This window comes from Centruroides vittatus, unplaced genomic scaffold, assembly GCF_030686945.1.
Source record: "Centruroides vittatus isolate TY-2023 unplaced genomic scaffold, ASM3068694v2 contig_476, whole genome shotgun sequence".
Taxonomy (NCBI): domain Eukaryota; kingdom Metazoa; phylum Arthropoda; class Arachnida; order Scorpiones; family Buthidae; genus Centruroides; species Centruroides vittatus.
The window spans coordinates 127,669-145,289 of NW_027122268.1; the positions used below are offsets into that span (position 1 = coordinate 127,669).

Consider the following 17,621-nt stretch of genomic DNA (forward strand, 5'->3'; position numbering starts at 1 on the left):
TGCATGTGAATGCCATCGCTAACATAAAGTAAGAAGTCTTGTTCTTCCCTACGTGCAGAGATGTGCTTAAGTAAAAATTCTCCATAGAGGATTTGTACCAATTTTGAAGAACAAATAGCACTAGTGGCCAAGCAAATGAAACTATAGAACAGTGCTAGTGGGTTCGTGCCTGGCCAACAAGCTGGCCACATGGAATTTACAGGGCTTTCTTCACATTTATAATTAAAGGTAAAATTAATTTGATTACTTTTTTATACCTCTATATCAGGATTTTTGGCGACTTTCGTAGTGCTGTCAATTTTTCTTTTATGGAGTAGTAACTAACTAACTAGTTCTGAGTATTCGAAAACATGTTGTTGATTACAGAGATTAAAATAAACGTCTAATTAGACTATTAAAGTTTCTTGAGATTAGATGACGGAATAACTTAGTCTCTGTATTAGTGTAATGCAATTAGAATTTCCTACTGCAAAACAAGACACTATATTAAAAATGTGCCTAACTGTGTGACATTTATGTGGTATAGTTTAAAGAAAAATGAAGAAGAAAATACTAAAACCTGTACAAAATGGGAAAAAAAAATTCGGTATTGCGCGATTCTGTTTTACACAGGTTTACTGTATTTCTCTTTGAATTGGTTGCCATTGACCGTATGGTCCCAACTTTTTCGCTTACCGACCGTTGTTAAGAAAACGGTTCCTAATTAATCGTATGTACTAAATAATTAAACAATATTAAAATATGCCCTTTTCAAACTTCATATTGCGCCAGCCGGATGACCAAGGTGGGATTGCATTAATTCCACTTTGGTCATCCGGCTGGCGCAATACGCAGATCAGAAAACTGGACAGTTGACCTAAGACGAATATTAACATTTTGTTTTTAAATACGACGCTGCTTTGTAGACTCCTATATGAAATTATTGTTAAACAGAAAAGAAAAATAATGGAATTCCAGGAAGAAAATCTTCAAAAAAAAAATCAACGTATATGTGAGGGGACTGAAAAGGGGAAAAGAGATTTAAAAAACAAATAACGATTATGAGCGAGATCGTTATCATCTTTATTGCCGTCTGGACTTCCGAGCAGTCGAGGCAGAGATCTATGTCTCGTTTACAAACAACACAACCCGTTTATTAGACAATTAACATACAATACAAGTACTATTGTCACGAAGGGTTCAAGTCCTTGCATATTTCGGCGCATAGTTTTCGAAAAAAGAGGAGGAAAGTCCAGTGACCAGGGTGGTTTCCTATCGCTGACCGGATGTTGCATTCTAAGACCAGTTCTCGAACAGGAATTGAACGATATCCGGTGAATGCAGATCAGAATTTCCGAAGTTTCCCTCAACGAAGTTATATAACTTTTGGAGGATACATTGGCGAAGGATGAAGATGGAACTCTGCGGAAAACACAGGGACATAGCTTGGCGGAATACAAGTGTCTTTCCTTCTTTCATTCACAATTTAATATGGAGATTATAGCCTTTGCGGCTCTTTCTCCGACCAATGTTGCCAGTTGCTAAGCGAAACGACTGGTGAGGCTAATGTAGTGCTCCAGCGCCGCCACGTGGTGACTAGGAGTGATGGAGGCCGGCGGCCAGTAGATAGGCATCAGCGTGCGCACCAGAGACATGTTTAGGGTCATTGTGTTGCCTAGCTCCTTGCGGGCTATAGCGTATTTGGGGCAATGAAGCCAGTAATGAAGAGTAGTTTCCGCTGCGCCACAATGGGGGCACCCTGGAGAGTCGTGTAGGTGATGTGAGGAAAGGAAAGCATTTAGCGGGGCCGTCTTGGTCCGGAGCCGGGCCAAGACCGTCTCCGCATGGCGAGACGACGCGCAACTGTACCTCCAGGGGGCGAATGGGCAAAGGTGGTCCCAGCCTTTGTTGCGGAGTGCCGCTGACCAGGAGTCCGTCAGGTGGCGATGGTGGTGTTTCGTATGGCCCGGGTGAGGTCGCGTGGCGTGAGGGGTTTCCAGATGGAGCCACTGAACGAGTCGCGACGGGCCACTTTGTCGGCCGCCTCGTTGATCGGAATGTTGGTGTGACCTGGTGTCCAACCGATGACGATGGGCACCGTGTGGACGCTGACAATAGCTGCGAGGTCAATGATGATAGGTGGTGAAGAGAACGAGACGTTGGCCCTAGCTTGGATGACCAAGCGGCTGTCAGAGAAGATAACGGTGGGTTTGGCAAGCGGGGCGCTGATGTGGATTGCGTGCAGAATACCCTGGGCTTCTCCCCGAAGACGCTGCAGTAATTGTGCAGGGACCAGGCCTTTGTTTTGTTTGTGTTAGAAAAGACTAGCCAATGGCGGTCCGAGTACTGGATTTGGATGCATCCACGCCTAGACAGAGCCAGCCCGGCCATTTTGCAGCGACTGTCTCCCGGAAACGGACGCTCATGACAACTGGTGGGTCGGTGGATGAAGTGGGGTAGTCATTTAGACTAATGTGTGGATGGACGCTGGCAGTGCTTGGTGGTACGCACCGCTGGCGATAGATGAGAGTCATCAGTTGGCCTTCCCGACGGTAGCGGGATATGACTCGGTGCACATATGGTTTCTGGTGACGGCGCCAGCGGTAAAAGTCCAAACTTGAGGCGTTTTGGTATAGGTCGTGTAGTGGGCTGAAACTGCCCCTCGAAATTTGAGCCGCCGCTCAAATTGGGAGAGTGTTCTGAGGCGTAGCCTCGGTCGTAACGGCACATAACCAGTCTCTGTGTAAAGGGATAAGAGAGGGGTCGTCTTGGGCACGCCCAGTGCCGTTCGTAATGCGGCGTGGAGGGGTTTTTCAATGCGATTTATGGTGGTGGACGGGGCGCCATCCAGGAGCGGCGCTCCGAACTCCGCCATTGGGCTGAGAACCATAAAGAAAAGCCGAAGGAGCTCCATTGTGCAAGCGCTGTTACGGCGAGAAGTGAAGAATTTCAGGAAAGATCCCGCTCTGGTCAGTTTTGTGCGTAAGGAGGTGTCGTGGGCCGTCCACGTGAACGTATGAGAAAAATGCATGCCCAGGACTCGTATGATGGTGCGTTGCTGGATTCTCCCTGAAGGCAGGGTCAGCACTTGGCGGTCGGTTTTGTTTAGGTGACAGGTCCATGACAGCGCTTTTTGTTGCGGAGAAGGAGAGGGCTGCCCAGTGGGTCAAATGGTCAAGCGCACTTTGCGCGCAGATGGTGGCCTGAGTGGGGCTGGTACTCATTACGAGTAGAAAGAGGTTGTCCACGTAAAGGATTGCCCTGATGTTTGGAGGGATGTCCTCCCAAAGGTCCGCCACGTAGCTGGTGAACAGGAAAGGCGCTAAAACGCTGCCCTGCAGGACACCCTGCGTAAGAGTGTGGAAAGATGACAGCGCGCCTCTCCAGCAAACCCGGAAAGTGCGTTGGAGCAGGAAAGAGGAAAGCCAGCACAATGTCCGGCCACTGACGCCCATGGAAGACAGCTTTGCCAGAATGCCATGGTGGCAGACAGAATCATACGCTCCCTCCAGATCGAGGGCGACCAAGTACGTCCAACGGCGCTGTGCCCGAGCTACAGCTATGTGGTGATGTATGGTGATCAGTGCTTCCTGGACGCCACGATAGGGTAAGAAGCCGAAATGGTGGAAATGGAAGTGGTTAGTGTGCATTGCGTGCGCCTGGAGGCAGTGCAAGACAAGGTGTTCAAAGATCTTGGCGAGATGAGATGTCAGAGATATTGGTCTATATGAGCCGCAGCTCGTGGCGGGCCGGCCCGGTTTAGTGATGGGGATGATTGTAGCCGTTTTCCAATCAGGGGGACAGGTCCTGGAGATCCAGAACTCGTTGAAGAGGTCCAAAAGGGTGAGGAGGCCGTCAATCAGGAGCACCCTTAAAGCCCGGGCGCTGATGCCGTCTGAGCCGGGCGCAGTGTTGCGAATCTGGCGGAGTGCGTGGACCAGTTCCTGGATGTGAAAAGGACAGTCGTCGCTTATTGCTGTGGGCTGGTGGGGTGCCGAGAGGGGAGCGAATGCTCCGATTGGGCGATTTTTCCCGAAGAAGTCGGCTAGTGCTTCTGCCTGTTGTAGCGGTGTAAGGAGGGTGGTGGGGGTCTGGATGATGATCTGGGTATCCGCTGTTGCAAGAGGGCTTCGCAGCCGGCGGAAGATCTGAAAAAGTATAGAGTGAGAGGGAGGGGACGCACATATGCTGTTCCACCACTCACGGCGGGAATGGCGGACCTTGCGACAAAGCTCAGCCCCCAGTTTTTTGTAGGTATTCCACCAAGTGATCGATGCTAACTGACGGGCCTGCTTAAAGGCGCAGCGTTCCTTGGCCCGTAGGCGGCTGCATGCTGGGGTCCACCAGGTGGGAGTTCCCTGGGAGGGGCTGCGCGACCTTCAGTTGAGTCTGTGAGCGCCGCGCGGATCTTATTGATTAGCGAGTGGTAGTTGTTGGGGTGAGCCTCCCCCTCCGTCCAGCTTTGGCTGATGTTGGTAGCATACTTGTCCCAATTTGTGTGCCAGTGTATCCGAGAAACGGCCGGGGTGCCAACGGTGCCTGGTAGGGACATAGTAAGCAACACCGGAGCGTGGTCGCTGGTGAGTGTATCGGCGCTGGTGCTCCAGGCAATCGTCCCCATAAGATCTGGTGAGCATAGGGTTATGTCAATGGCTGAGGCGCCTCCTTGGCGGAAATGGGTGGGTTCCCCCGTATTAAGGCAACTGAAATTGGCTGTCATAAGCCAGTTGGATAAAGTTCGGCCTGCCCCATCGGGGCGCTCGCACTTTTCATCCCATAGGGGATAATGTGCATTCCAGTCTCCTCCGATGATACGCGGCTGATGACGATTGTGTGTGAGAGCATCTAGCATGTCCTCGGTAAAGTCCCCGTGCGGGGCATAAACGTTGATGACGGAGAGGGGCGTCCCCGTTACGTAGATCAGTGCTTCTTGGCATTCGAGGCCCTGGATGGTGGGGTTTTGCGAGCAGTACCGGACAGGCCAACAGTGGGCTATAGCTGTGAGTAAACACCACAAGTGTCTTTGCGGCCTGGGCTTAAATATCTTGTGGTCTGGCAAATCGTTAGTTTATTGGTTATTAATCCCGTTTCTCGGTCCCTGATTGGTCTCTCTGTTACCACGTGAAATTGGACCAGATCGGTTCCCGAGAAAGACAACTGTTTATTAATACAATCCGACACCGTCTTTCGTTTGGTGTTGAACGAACCTTGTACCTTAACTAACATTTTTTTTTTTGTTCGTCTTGTCTTATAAAAAATTTAATTTACTTATTTTTCTCCTTTTTACTGCGTGGTTTTAACACGAAAATAATTTTATTTTTTCTTTCTTCCTTTATAATTTACTTGTCTTAATCGTGAAGATCAAGATTCGTTTTTGTTTGGATATACGGTTAAAAGAATGTTTTTAATCCCAGCGCAGGCCTCCCATATACAGTCACTGACCAAAAAAGTTACGTATCAAGTAGGAGGCATTTGTGGTGCTAATTACTAATATTTGTCTTTTATATCTGTAACTCTTAACACTTAAAAAAACCGGGCCTAGGCTCAAAAGTGCTCTAGAGAACCCTGCACGTAAATACAAGTATTAACTATAGGTTTTTTTATAGTCCGAGTCAAATGGTTTCCTTAGGCACGTTGATAAATCTAATAAAGAAAGAAATATTGAAAAAGTAGACTAAAAAGATGAATATTCTCCTTGACGTTCCTGTTGTATCTCGTGTATTCGTCCAACACCTTGTATTGAAGTACTGTATAAATTTCTCTGTCTAGAAGGGATTTTGCCCTTATCAGTTTTCGCAGAGCTAATTCAAATAAATTATTTTTACCATATTAATAATAATAACACACTTTAAATAAGAGCAAAATATTATTTAATTTTATATAACATTTTAAAATACTAAAATATACATAAACTCAAAACTATACGAGTTAAAATAGAAAATTAAACTATTTTACCGTTTTTAACGGCATTAGAATAATTTATTGATAACAATATTCAGTAAATACAAAAATATGCGTATTTCACCGATAAAATTAATTTATATTTATGTAACATTTTACAAAAGTATTTATTTTGTATCGCGTATTTCCTAGCCTCATTATTTTTCCCAATAAGGAAAAAAAAAAAAAAATGTAAAATTATCAATAAACACCATCGGTTGTTGTTACGATTGTAACATTAATAATCAAATCGACATAGTTTTTGTAAAGTAAGTACGCGAGACACCAGCACATTTAAGCTCGCTACACGTATACTCGTTAGAAACGAGTGTGGGGTCGATCAGCGTGGATAAGACACGAAAAACTAATGCTATGTACTGTACTATCCACGGAAGGATAGCAAACCGTACTTTATCTTTTAACATTTCAAACGCCAAGCACTACAGAGTGATATTCACTATCTTCGTACATTACGGTATTACATTATAACGCGCACTCTACTGTACATTGAGAAACATCGAATGAAGTAAAAATTCCATTCGTGATAGTGGAAAGACGAGTAAAACGTTTTCTCTTAATTATAAACGGCTTAATAATTATTTAGGCCACGGTGCCAGACTACTTGGAGCGAAGCACAATTTACGAGAAATTTGATTTTATACGGTGCTCGCATTTCCAAGTAAAACAAGATCGTACTGTAAATGAATTCGTGATGCCGAAGAATTGATTATAATTGTTTTATCACGCAAAAATTTTACTCGATGTAAATAAACCCGAAATTATTCGCGATACAAGATATGTAAAAAATAACCATGGTTATTTTTTACATTTCTTATTTGATGTCTGTGTTGATATGTTTCAGATATTGAATATGATGAATTCTTTAAATATTTAGTGAAAAAATTTATGGAATGGGTATGAAAAATAGTTTTAATCTACGATATGTTCAGAGAATTAAAATGATGCCACAGTTTTTGCAATGCGATAACTCCCAAAGAGTTGGTTAACATTTTACATACAAACGGTTGCACTTCTCGTTGTCGGCAGAAATTATATTTCATTTGAAAGTTATCAAAACATAACACATTGTCACCAAGACGGTATTCGAAGGTGTTAAATAATTTGTTGATAATGGTTGGAGCAGATATGTCCTAGTGGAAAAATTATTCAAAAAGTACAAATTTAATTAAATAGTAAATAGACTGCGAAAAGGTAAACCTGTCAATTTTCGACAGGTTTACTTTCACACACAATCAAATTTCATCTTTCAGTTCAATCCATTTCAATCCAGTTCAAATTTCATCTTTCAGTTCAGTTCATCTTTCACATACAATCAAATTTCATCTTTCAGTTCAATCCATTTCAATCCAGTTCAAATTTCATCTTTCAGTTCAGTTCATCTTTCACATACAATCAAACTTCATCTTTACTTGGCCCATATTGCAAAATCTAGGGAGATTAAACGGGAGCTGTATGGCATTTGGAGCATTCGATATCGCCTCTATCAATTTGAGACGAAATTCTTCGTCTAGATAGTCAAACGTTTTGTATACACACAGCTCCAACTATCCCTGTATCAAACACTTAAAAGACAATTTGTTTCTAATAAACTGTTCAAATATTATATTTTATGCCAGACGTAAATATACCTCGATTATAAAAGTAAAGAACGAATAAAAACTGAAGTGACAATGGCGACGACGCCAAGTTGATACTATTTCTTTAAGTTCTTTTGTAGATATAATAGATCCAGTATAAATTACAAAAGATTAAAAATAAAAATGGAAATATATATCTGGATATCCTGTCATAAATATTAACATCTTTAGAGTCGAAGAGAAATTGAGTTTTGTCTTTAAAAGCCGAAATCCAAACTTTTAGAATACTTAATACAACGTGTCTGCTTTTCGTATCAACCCACGCAGAAACCTTAGTCTTTTTATCCTGTTAATATATATGTATATATGAAAATATAAGTAATTATAACACAGAATATATTATTAATTAAAGCTTAGATTTCCACAGACAAGATTTATGTTTTGATTAACGGGTCATTAAATATTATCCTTCTATTATTGACAAAATACTATTTTATAAGATTACTTTAGTGAATACGGAACCTCGATTAATTTCGGATTAAACTCTGTCGTCAATAATTCGATTTCGGTTAATTCATCGATAAGCGAGTTAAAAAATTTTTTCATTGACAAACTAAGTCACAACCGGATAGAATTGTCCAATTGCTGCAAAACTCGGCACAAATAGACACGTAAATGGTTATAGTTGTTGTTCGATCGCACGCCCGGTATGCCACAAGAGTGCTTTGAACTCGCTATTCCGGATTTTATAAAAAGACTGATAGTAGCTCACTGTTTACAATTTTCAGTGTATCTGTTCGGACGACTCCAAACGCCAGACACGCCTGTACGACGCAATCAAAGACATTACGCGCAGCTAATGGAGTTTGAAAAAACCGCATTATAGGGCTGAGGGAAACAGAATGGCCACGTCGTCGAACTGGCTGCCATCCGGGCCGTCCTGGCCTAATTGTTAGCGGGTATTGAGTACAATGTGTACGTGACAGCGCTACACGGCGGGCAGGCCAGAGACGATTGTACGATCGTGAGATAAGCGCAAGCAGCTTTGTCCACTATCCACAGATACCCGGAAGTCTCTCTACAGAACCCTCTCTATCCGTATACTTACTAGGCGATTAGCGAAGAAATTTGCATGTACGAAGACCTTTTTCCATGCTTTTTTTGTCATTGTACTATTGCAAATAAAGCCGACATTGTTCAGGTACTAATGTCGGCTTCATTTGCAATGGTTACGTAACAGAAAAACATGGATCGATACGGATGACCAAGCGTATTCTTTGGTCATCCGTATCGGAGCCACCGGTGAACGCTTTTTCCTCTACTAATGAGCGGCACATTGGTACGCTAGTCTGGTAGTCATCTCGTATCGCAGTCGATCGTGCGAAAGTAGCGATAGTACAAGGAACGTTGACGGCACAGCGATACGTTCAGAAAATCTTAATCCTACGTCCTAAGTATTACCTTACGTGGTAGGGCTGTAAACAGGCATTTTCTAGCAAGATAATGTTCGTCTTCGCACAACTAGGATTTTGGAAATGTCTTCGTCACATTGTCACACTTCATTGGCTGTCCGGTCTCCAGATTTTGCCCGTCAAGTATTTGTGGGACCAGATGGAACCTCAGCTTCGACCATTTACAAGCACGAGCGGATGGGACTTGTTAAAGCAGCGCGGGAAATATATATGGACCAGCACCCATGCCTACGAATAATCCTACCGGCGCTTCTGAAAATTTCCCAACTTCCCGATGGCCCATCCACCCGTCTGCGAGTGTGAGGAATGTGGAGAGGCAGTGTCAAAATCTATGGGCAAGTCGTCGTAGGAAATCATACGGTACCTACATGCCGCCATACCCGACCGTATTGCCCATGTATCTATGCAAGAGGAAGTCCTACAAGGTACTAGAGGTTCCTTTAAAATCCTTCGAAAGATCATGAAAATTTCAACAGGAAAAATTTAATTTCAAAAATCGCTACAAGATAATTATGTGGAGCTGTGAATAGCTATAAAATTTCAATGAAATGATTGGAAATATTATTTTTTTTAGCATCTTAAAGAAAGTTCATCCTTTCCTTTAACTGACATTTTGCCTACGACCAGTATTTCGATAATATTCTGTATAAGTGGAAATCTAGCTTTATAAATCATAATAACTAAATTATCATCATTAAAATATTTTGGAATATTTATATTATAAAAAAATAAATCATTATTATTTACCCTTTTATAATTTTTATGCATTTTAAATAAATTTTCTGAAAAATTAAATCAGTTTAATTTATTATATATTCTGTCTACCAGGACTGCCTATTAATAGGACTTATTGCGCTGGTGTTTTGGCTTTAGCAATCGAGGAAAACCTTATTCAGAGAAAACAAACAATCTTTATTGGTCAACTTGTATTATACCTGTATACACTTTACGCACTTTCTTTGTGTTTCTGACCTTCGAGTCCCTCCTTCGGCAGGTTTACAAAAACAATATATATTATTTTAATTTTTATAAATTTATGTTTTTGTAAACCTGCCGAAGAGGGACTCGAAGGTCCGAAACACAAAGAAAGTGCGTAAAGTGTATACAGGTATAATACAAGTTGATCAATAAAGATTGTTTGTTTTCTCTGAATAAGGTTTTCCTCGATTGCTAAAGCCAAAACACCAGCGCAATAAGTCCTATTAATAGGCAGTTCTGGTAGACAAAATGTATAACAGTAGAAAATAAATGACGTAGAAACATAGCATTAATCAGTTTAATTTAATTTAGCAAAATATATACTAAGAACATTAGAGTAATAATGTATGCAATTTAACCAATTTTATTTTAAGTACCAAATTAATTATATTTATTGAACTTTCATTTTTTTGGAAACTGACTCGCGCCTACTCTATCGCAGGCTATAGGAATAATAACAGCATATTATTATTTAGGAAATTATTAAAATTACTTGATTATTATATACAGTCAAACCTGTTTTTATGCGCTCTTTTTATGTGCGATTTTTTTAATGCGAATTTTTAATTTATGCGGTATAGTTGGCGACTAGTCTCGTGCGATTCGTCATGTCTCACGTTGACTTATTATAGCTAAATAAACTTATTATAGCATAAATGCACTTATTGTAGTAATATTATTGCATGAATATGCAAAAAATGAAATAATTTACTTTTTAAGTCAACAAAACACCACCTGGACAAAAATATGTAAAACAGACGATAGACCAGACGATGCAGTCAAGTGCTGACATCTGTTGTCAATAAATTCTATTTCGTACGGTTTTGAGTTATTTTCTATGTGAGACTTTTTTTATGCGGTCCCTGTTGACCGCATAAAAAAATATTTTTAAATTGTGTTGCGAAAACTATTTTTTACAGCCATTCGTGAAGTTTCGTGCTATTTTTTTAATGCGTCTTTTTTAATGCGGTCCCTATCCCCCGCATAAAAACAGGTTTGACTGTATATATTTTTCTATTATATAAACATTAATCATATAACTTACTTCTGTTTCCCTACGAACATGTTGATAAGCTAGAGCAAATTCTACTAAAGATGCAAACACTTGAATTACGCAAACAATAAACCAGATATCCAGAGCTTTAAGATAATCGACGGGAGGGACGAAATTCCTGGACTGGACAATTTGTGTCACTAAAGTCAAAATAGAGGTTACTCCTAAGGTGATGCGAGCCGGAGCAGCATTTACATCGATCCAAAACGATAACCAAGATAACACGACGACTAGTGTACTGGGAATATAAACATTCATAATATTGCCGGTGAGTCGACGAATGAATTTAAAATTAGCTATTAATTCTGTAAAATTACCTATTAAGTATACAGAAAATGAAATTATTAGTTAAAATTATGCAGTAGTACATAATTTTTTCAAAATATTTTGAAATTATAGTGTTAATTAACTTCTCGACTGTTTCGGACAGTACATTTAAACACTAAAATCAATATTTAATAATGAGTAATTAATGGTCTAAGTTCACTAAACTTCAATCGAGTCTAATTAATATAAAATATGTTTATTTAAATTACATTTATGTATTAAATTATCGTAGAAAATATACATGTAATGTGTAGGATAGTGCAAAAGTCAGTTAAGTTAACTTTGTTTTGTTTCGTGTGTTCCACATACCGTACTTGTAAACACGAATCATAAATTTAATTTGTTAAGCTACTGTCATTTGTGCATCGAACAAAAAGCATACGATTGCGAATAATTTATGTTACTTGTAAGTAATAAAGTATTTAAATAAAACAACAATTTAATCTGCGTAATGGTTAACTGACGTTTGGATTATCTTATATTTTGAAAAAAATTATATCCATTTCGATTCGAATGTTCGAATATCATACAGTATTTATTTCCAAGTTTTCGTTAAGTTTTAATCGTATCAACGACGTGTTTTCTAACCAGTTCTTAGAATACAGAAATGAAATTAACAATGGTTTCGCAGAACAAGAACGGAGTCGAGATCCAACCTAGGCTACACGCGCGAAGAAAAATAGCCCTACTTCCGTGTTCATTACGAAGTAGAACCAAAGCCGTGTTTAGACATTTATTATTGGAGCACGAAGGCCGAGATTGTCCGTTCAAAGTGCCGTTCGAGAAGATTCGCTCTTCTTCCTGTCCTTCGACTTCCCTTTTTGTACCGTAGTTTCTCTCTTAATTCCGAAATATATACTAATTTTTGTGGTGTGACTTTTACCATTGTTCGGGAGACTTTTCCGACATTGGGAGCGAATCGCTCCCCGAAAATAACCATTCGCTTCGCTTCTGTATAGAACGTATATTAGAAAATTATAAAATATATTTAAACCGTTCTAATCTGTTTAAAATTACCAACATTTTAGCAAGAAATTTGAGATTGTATAAAAGCGAAGCAAAAAAAGAAAAAAAAATATTGCACCACATCTACGAAGGGTTTGAATTTTTCAAGATTTAATTAATTTTATCTTATTCAACCGTTTTATTTACGGGTTCCTATTTGAATAATTGGCGCTGGTTCACGCGAGTCGTTTCGATGTTACTTCAAAAGTAATTAGAAAGAGCAACGTTTACAAACACAAGACATAGAAATAGTTATTAACGTATACTTTCAGTTGCGAAAACAAAATCCATCTTTGTCAATCGAAGATGCAGTTACAGCACGCTTTGGTTCTGGCGGGTGTGTCAATTTGAAGTAATAACGACTGCCGACACGCGACGAGGCGGATTTTGCCGGTTAAATTCGTCGATTTTTCTTTCGAAATGAGTCTCCGCTATTAAAAGTTTTTTCCTGTATCCTGATTTACCAAATATAAGAAGCCAACTTTGCATCGAGTATTGAAATAAATTCCATTTCTGTTGGATCGTCAAAATCGGAATTCGAAATGAGCAATTATTTATCGTGACACGTCACAATGCCGGGCTGCAATTTTTAATCATATTTTTAATTTACAATAGAACCTGGCTTAACGAGCATAATTCGTTCCAAAGTCTTACTCGTAATGCGAAACACTCGTTAAGCGAAACAATTTTTTTCCATAGAAATTAAAGGAAAATACGATAATGCGTTCCATGCCGAAAAAATGCTCAAATGTTTTATGTATAACGTTTATTCAAAAGAAATCACAGCTAATATGTTTGATAAACACTCCAAACGATATGCCAAATTCTTGGCTTATGTAAAGGCTATAATTAAATATTAGAAATTAATTAATTAGACTAGAGGTAGGCAGTTACGTTTCCATCTCGTATTAAATTTTATAATTATAAATAGTTAATTTTTAATTCGGACATTTCTAAAATTTAATTTGGAATCGGTCATGAAATTTAATGACCCAAGAATTCGGCATATCGTTCGGAGTGTTTATTATATAACGGGCTATGGTTGTTGATGTCTATATGTAATATGTGTGAACGCAAGTTTGGAAAAATATGTGATTGCGAGCGACACTAAGATGTGAGCGGAACGAGTGCTAAACACGGACTGATGGAGCATGCCGCATGAGCACAATTCGGTACTTCCCCTCTCCTAGTCACTCGTTATGCGAAATATCCGTTAAGCGAGGCAAATTTTTACAATTTGTTTCGCTCGTTATGCGAAATACTCGTTGTGCGAGGTGCTCGTTAAGCCAGGTTCCACTGTATTTAATTTAAAATGTCAAATTAGTAGCGACTTGCCCCTGTACATCATACTTTCCCCGATAACAATGGAGTCATGTCGGTCTATCTAACTCCGTTGTGGAGATTAAGGAAAATTAATCAATTACAAATCAGTCATTCCGGTTAGTATGGAATATAACATATTTAAAATGTATATGAATAAAATAACACAAAGAACAAGCGAGACTGAAACACAAAAACGAGAAGAAGAACAAATAATTAAAATGTTTATTTTAAATGATTAATTTAATACCGGAAAAAATAAATTCAACTAAAAAATGTGTTATAGAAACGAAGAAAAATACGACATAACAGAAGAAAAAGGTGCGGTGTATTCGTTTAATTGTAGTTGTAACCCGAAAAAACATATATTGATGAAACAAAACGAAAATTAAAAATACCATTAAGTGAACATATTCGAGCAATTAGGGGAAAATATGCAAATTCGGCGGTGGCCGAACACTGTAATTCAGAAGGTTGCGAAATTGATTTGAATACCGCGAAAATAAGGAAAAAAGAGGAAAATAATTATAAAAGACAATTATACGAACACATCAATACGATTAAACAAACGAATAGAATAAATAACAATACCGGAAGAGAGATACACCCATCGTGGAGAGGAATCATCGACGGAAGAGAGGGGGAGACGTTTAAAAGGAAAGATTGGAACGGATAGGGGTGAAGGCCCCACCAGTGGGCGAGTGGTCTCCGTTGCCGCTCATAGTGGTGGTGACCGGACCCTAAACACTGGGAAGTTCGGTCGTGGGTTCGCGCCGCGACTCGGACAGGCTGGCTGCTAGGAGTTTTCCGGATTTTCTCCTAGCCAATAACGACTGAATAGGAAGCCAGTTCCCCATAAAAGTCCTCCCGGAAGGCACGGTTTCCCTCGCGTACGTTTAGGCCGTGAGATAAACGGCCGGCTCTTCGGTCGCGTAGCGATCTAATCATCACTCTTCGGAGGAAAAAGCGCATACGGCTAGAACCTCCATATGAACCAGACAAAGACAAAGATAGGGGTGAAGTTAAAGCGAATGTGAACAATCAATGATGTAAGTTTTAAACCCAAAAATTTAATTATTTATGTTAAAAAAAAACAGGAATACGTATGGAATTATTTGGTTAATATTGATTTTGAATATGCTCGGAGTTAGGAATGTGTTTAAAAACCCAGAATTTGTAAGAGTTTTATTGTGGGGAATTTTATGTTTATTTATGATTGTAGAAAATGTCTTTTAAATGCCTGCTGATGAGGGACAAACGGGTCCGAAACACAATGTATGTGTTTGTGTGATTTTAAATAAACAATATTATTTCCGATCTGTAAGACCTTATTTCTGCATCCATAAATCCAGTATAATAAGTCCCGTTAATTGATAAAGTAGTAGTAGACGAGATAAGCTTAAATTAAGGACACAAAGGCATATTAATTAAAGAAATTAATGTATAAATGTTTACCTACCGCTGACCCATTTTTCAGTAATTCGTAAGGCTTTAATTTCATTCATCTCAAAATTTAGTAGATTTAAATTTCTCACACGAATACTTTTTCTAAAGTTCTGTAAGGGCTATTGCTTTCCCCCATCCATTTAAGTACAGCTTCTCTGTCAGTATTTGCTCCTGTTTTTATGATTAATCAAATAAAACAATGCAAAAAAGCTAATATCGATACGAATGGTATATTTATTTATAATTTAAAAACATTTTAATTTCATATTCAAATTATAAAAAATAAAGCCTTAAAACAATATGTTACTTTATTTTAGATTTACAGTGAAACTTGCTAGTGTGACTTCCCGAAGGGACCGGCTCGAAGTGGTTACCTTACACGGCTGGTGGCATTAGCAGGTTTCACTGTATATGACTGTATACCGATATACTTCTAAATTTCTTTCTGAATTTGAGTTTTTAATTGGCCTTTCGTTACCCAATTATAAAGTTTAAAAACTCATACAAACCAAATAAATCATTATGCAAAGATTTAGCTTCTTAAATATTTTACTTGACTTACAATATATGATTTTAATCGTATAGAGCCATTGTTTCACTGTTTAGGATCTGAAACAATTTTTCAGACACTCTTAAGTTAAAGTATAGTGCTGTAAATATACATTTAATTATTTTACATACATCTTGGCTTTTTCTTATGGATAAAGAAATATAATTAGTTTCTGTAATCGATAATTTAAACTGTTATTGTTTTAATATACATCCGAACCTCTAATAACGGCCTCTTAATAACAGCTACTCTAAGCAGCAGTCTTTTTTTACGGCTGTATTTGGATTATCAATTATTTTATCCTTGACAATATTATTAATTTTAAAAATTAAATACAATTGTTTTAATTGCAGAATTTTAATTAAATTTTCTAAGATTTTTCTATTTTTATCACGAAAATTAAGTTTAAAATTATTTTAATAGTATAAATACACAAACATTTTTAAAACTTACTGAATGTAATAATAAAAGAACAGCGTTGAATATCCATAGGAAAGTCGTGTAACTCCATCGGACAACTGACTATAAAGTTTAACCTAAATAAATATTTAAATATAATTATTTATACATTTATTTACATATTTATTACGTTTTACTTTATATATATTACTTGATGAAATGGTTAAAGTAATTAAATCTATGTATTAGTCTAATTTTACTTGAAATTAAGTAAATAATCTTAATTTTTTTAAAGCAGGAATGAAACTTTTTTACGGGTTTCTGCACCGATGTTACTCCAGGCGCTCTTTAGTTCTTCCTTGTTTAATGGATTCTGAGAATTCACAAAGCGCTCAATAAACATCACTGATTTTCGATTGGATTTAAATGCAGACCGTTCGGTGGTTGATCCGTCCTTTCCAAATTCTTCGAGTGAATAATTCCGCAACTGACATATGTGATACCACGCACCGCTATCTCGAAAGATGAGTATATTTTCCAAATGGTTTTCAATTGTTGGGATAAGAAATCCTTCTAGCACGAAGCCTCTGTTATTAACCAAAATTCGTCGAAGGAAAGGACCGTAATTTGCCAAAGAACGAAAAAAACTAGACTGTATATAGACTTCTGCATTCACAGTGACATTAAGAACAGTATTTCAGGTCCCTCTGCTAAAATATATGCCCCTGTGACGGACTGAAAAAATTTCACTTTGTATTTCATATACTTACCTCGATACTCCTCACTTTTCCTTCACCACGCGAATGAACAATCGTCATCGACTCATCGTTGAAGATGACACGATTCCATTCTTCTATAGTACAGTTTTTCATTCTTTGATGTATAACGATTGTTTCCGTCGGTGAATTTTGGTTAACCTCGACTCGATCTTAATTTTTCTATAGGAATAACAAATGAAATTGATGCTATTTCTTATTGTTCTGTTGAAGACTTGCGCTGCTGATCTCGGACCAAGCATCATTCGGTTTCTTCGAGATTGCTCGACTGCAAATTCGGCGCAACGTCCAGAAGTTCTGGATCAAAGTAATTGTTACCGTTTTTGTTGTTGTATACTTCCATGTCTTAAAGCGGGCTGTGAACACACATTCTCTGGATAACACGATGTTGGGAATATCCGATCTTCAACAATGCGATATGACTTTTTATGTCATCGGATAGTTCAGCTATTGGAGCCATTTTAAGTGACAATATAAGGAACTGCTGTTGGAAGTTAAAGCGCACAGATTAATTTTGCATTAGACTCGCGATACCTAATTTGCGTATGTTTTGCTTATTTCGAGTGAATAAGCAGAAAATTCCATACGATTCCACAGCCTTGTGCGATTGTAAAGTATTTCAAAAATAATTTAAAACTAAAGCAAATCGATGGGAAAAGTCGAATTAAGTGTAGTAAGAATGGATCAAGGTTATCCTAATCATTTTATCATTGCGTATTCAATCCAAGTATAATAAGACCCTATTGTACTATTATTTTAGGATATTCATTTAGTATA

At 38.5% G+C, this 17,621-nt stretch overlaps 1 protein-coding gene across 1 annotated transcript in view; it reads right to left on the reverse strand.

Moving 5' to 3' along the window:
- Window positions 1-7,731: 7,731 nt before the first annotated feature.
- The window catches only part of LOC136977818 (glycine receptor subunit alpha-2-like), a 36,629-nt gene continuing 26,739 nt past the window's right edge, over window positions 7,732-17,621 (reverse strand). Inside the window, exons 5-8 of the mRNA XM_067273395.1 lie at window positions 16,123-16,205; window positions 15,133-15,290; window positions 11,013-11,338; window positions 7,732-7,863 (exon numbers count right to left, since the gene is read on the reverse strand). Coding sequence (XP_067129496.1) covers window positions 15,205-15,290; window positions 16,123-16,205 — 169 coding nt within the window. The 3' untranslated portion in view covers window positions 7,732-7,863; window positions 11,013-11,338; window positions 15,133-15,204. The remainder of the gene's footprint in view (window positions 7,864-11,012; window positions 11,339-15,132; window positions 15,291-16,122; window positions 16,206-17,621) is intronic.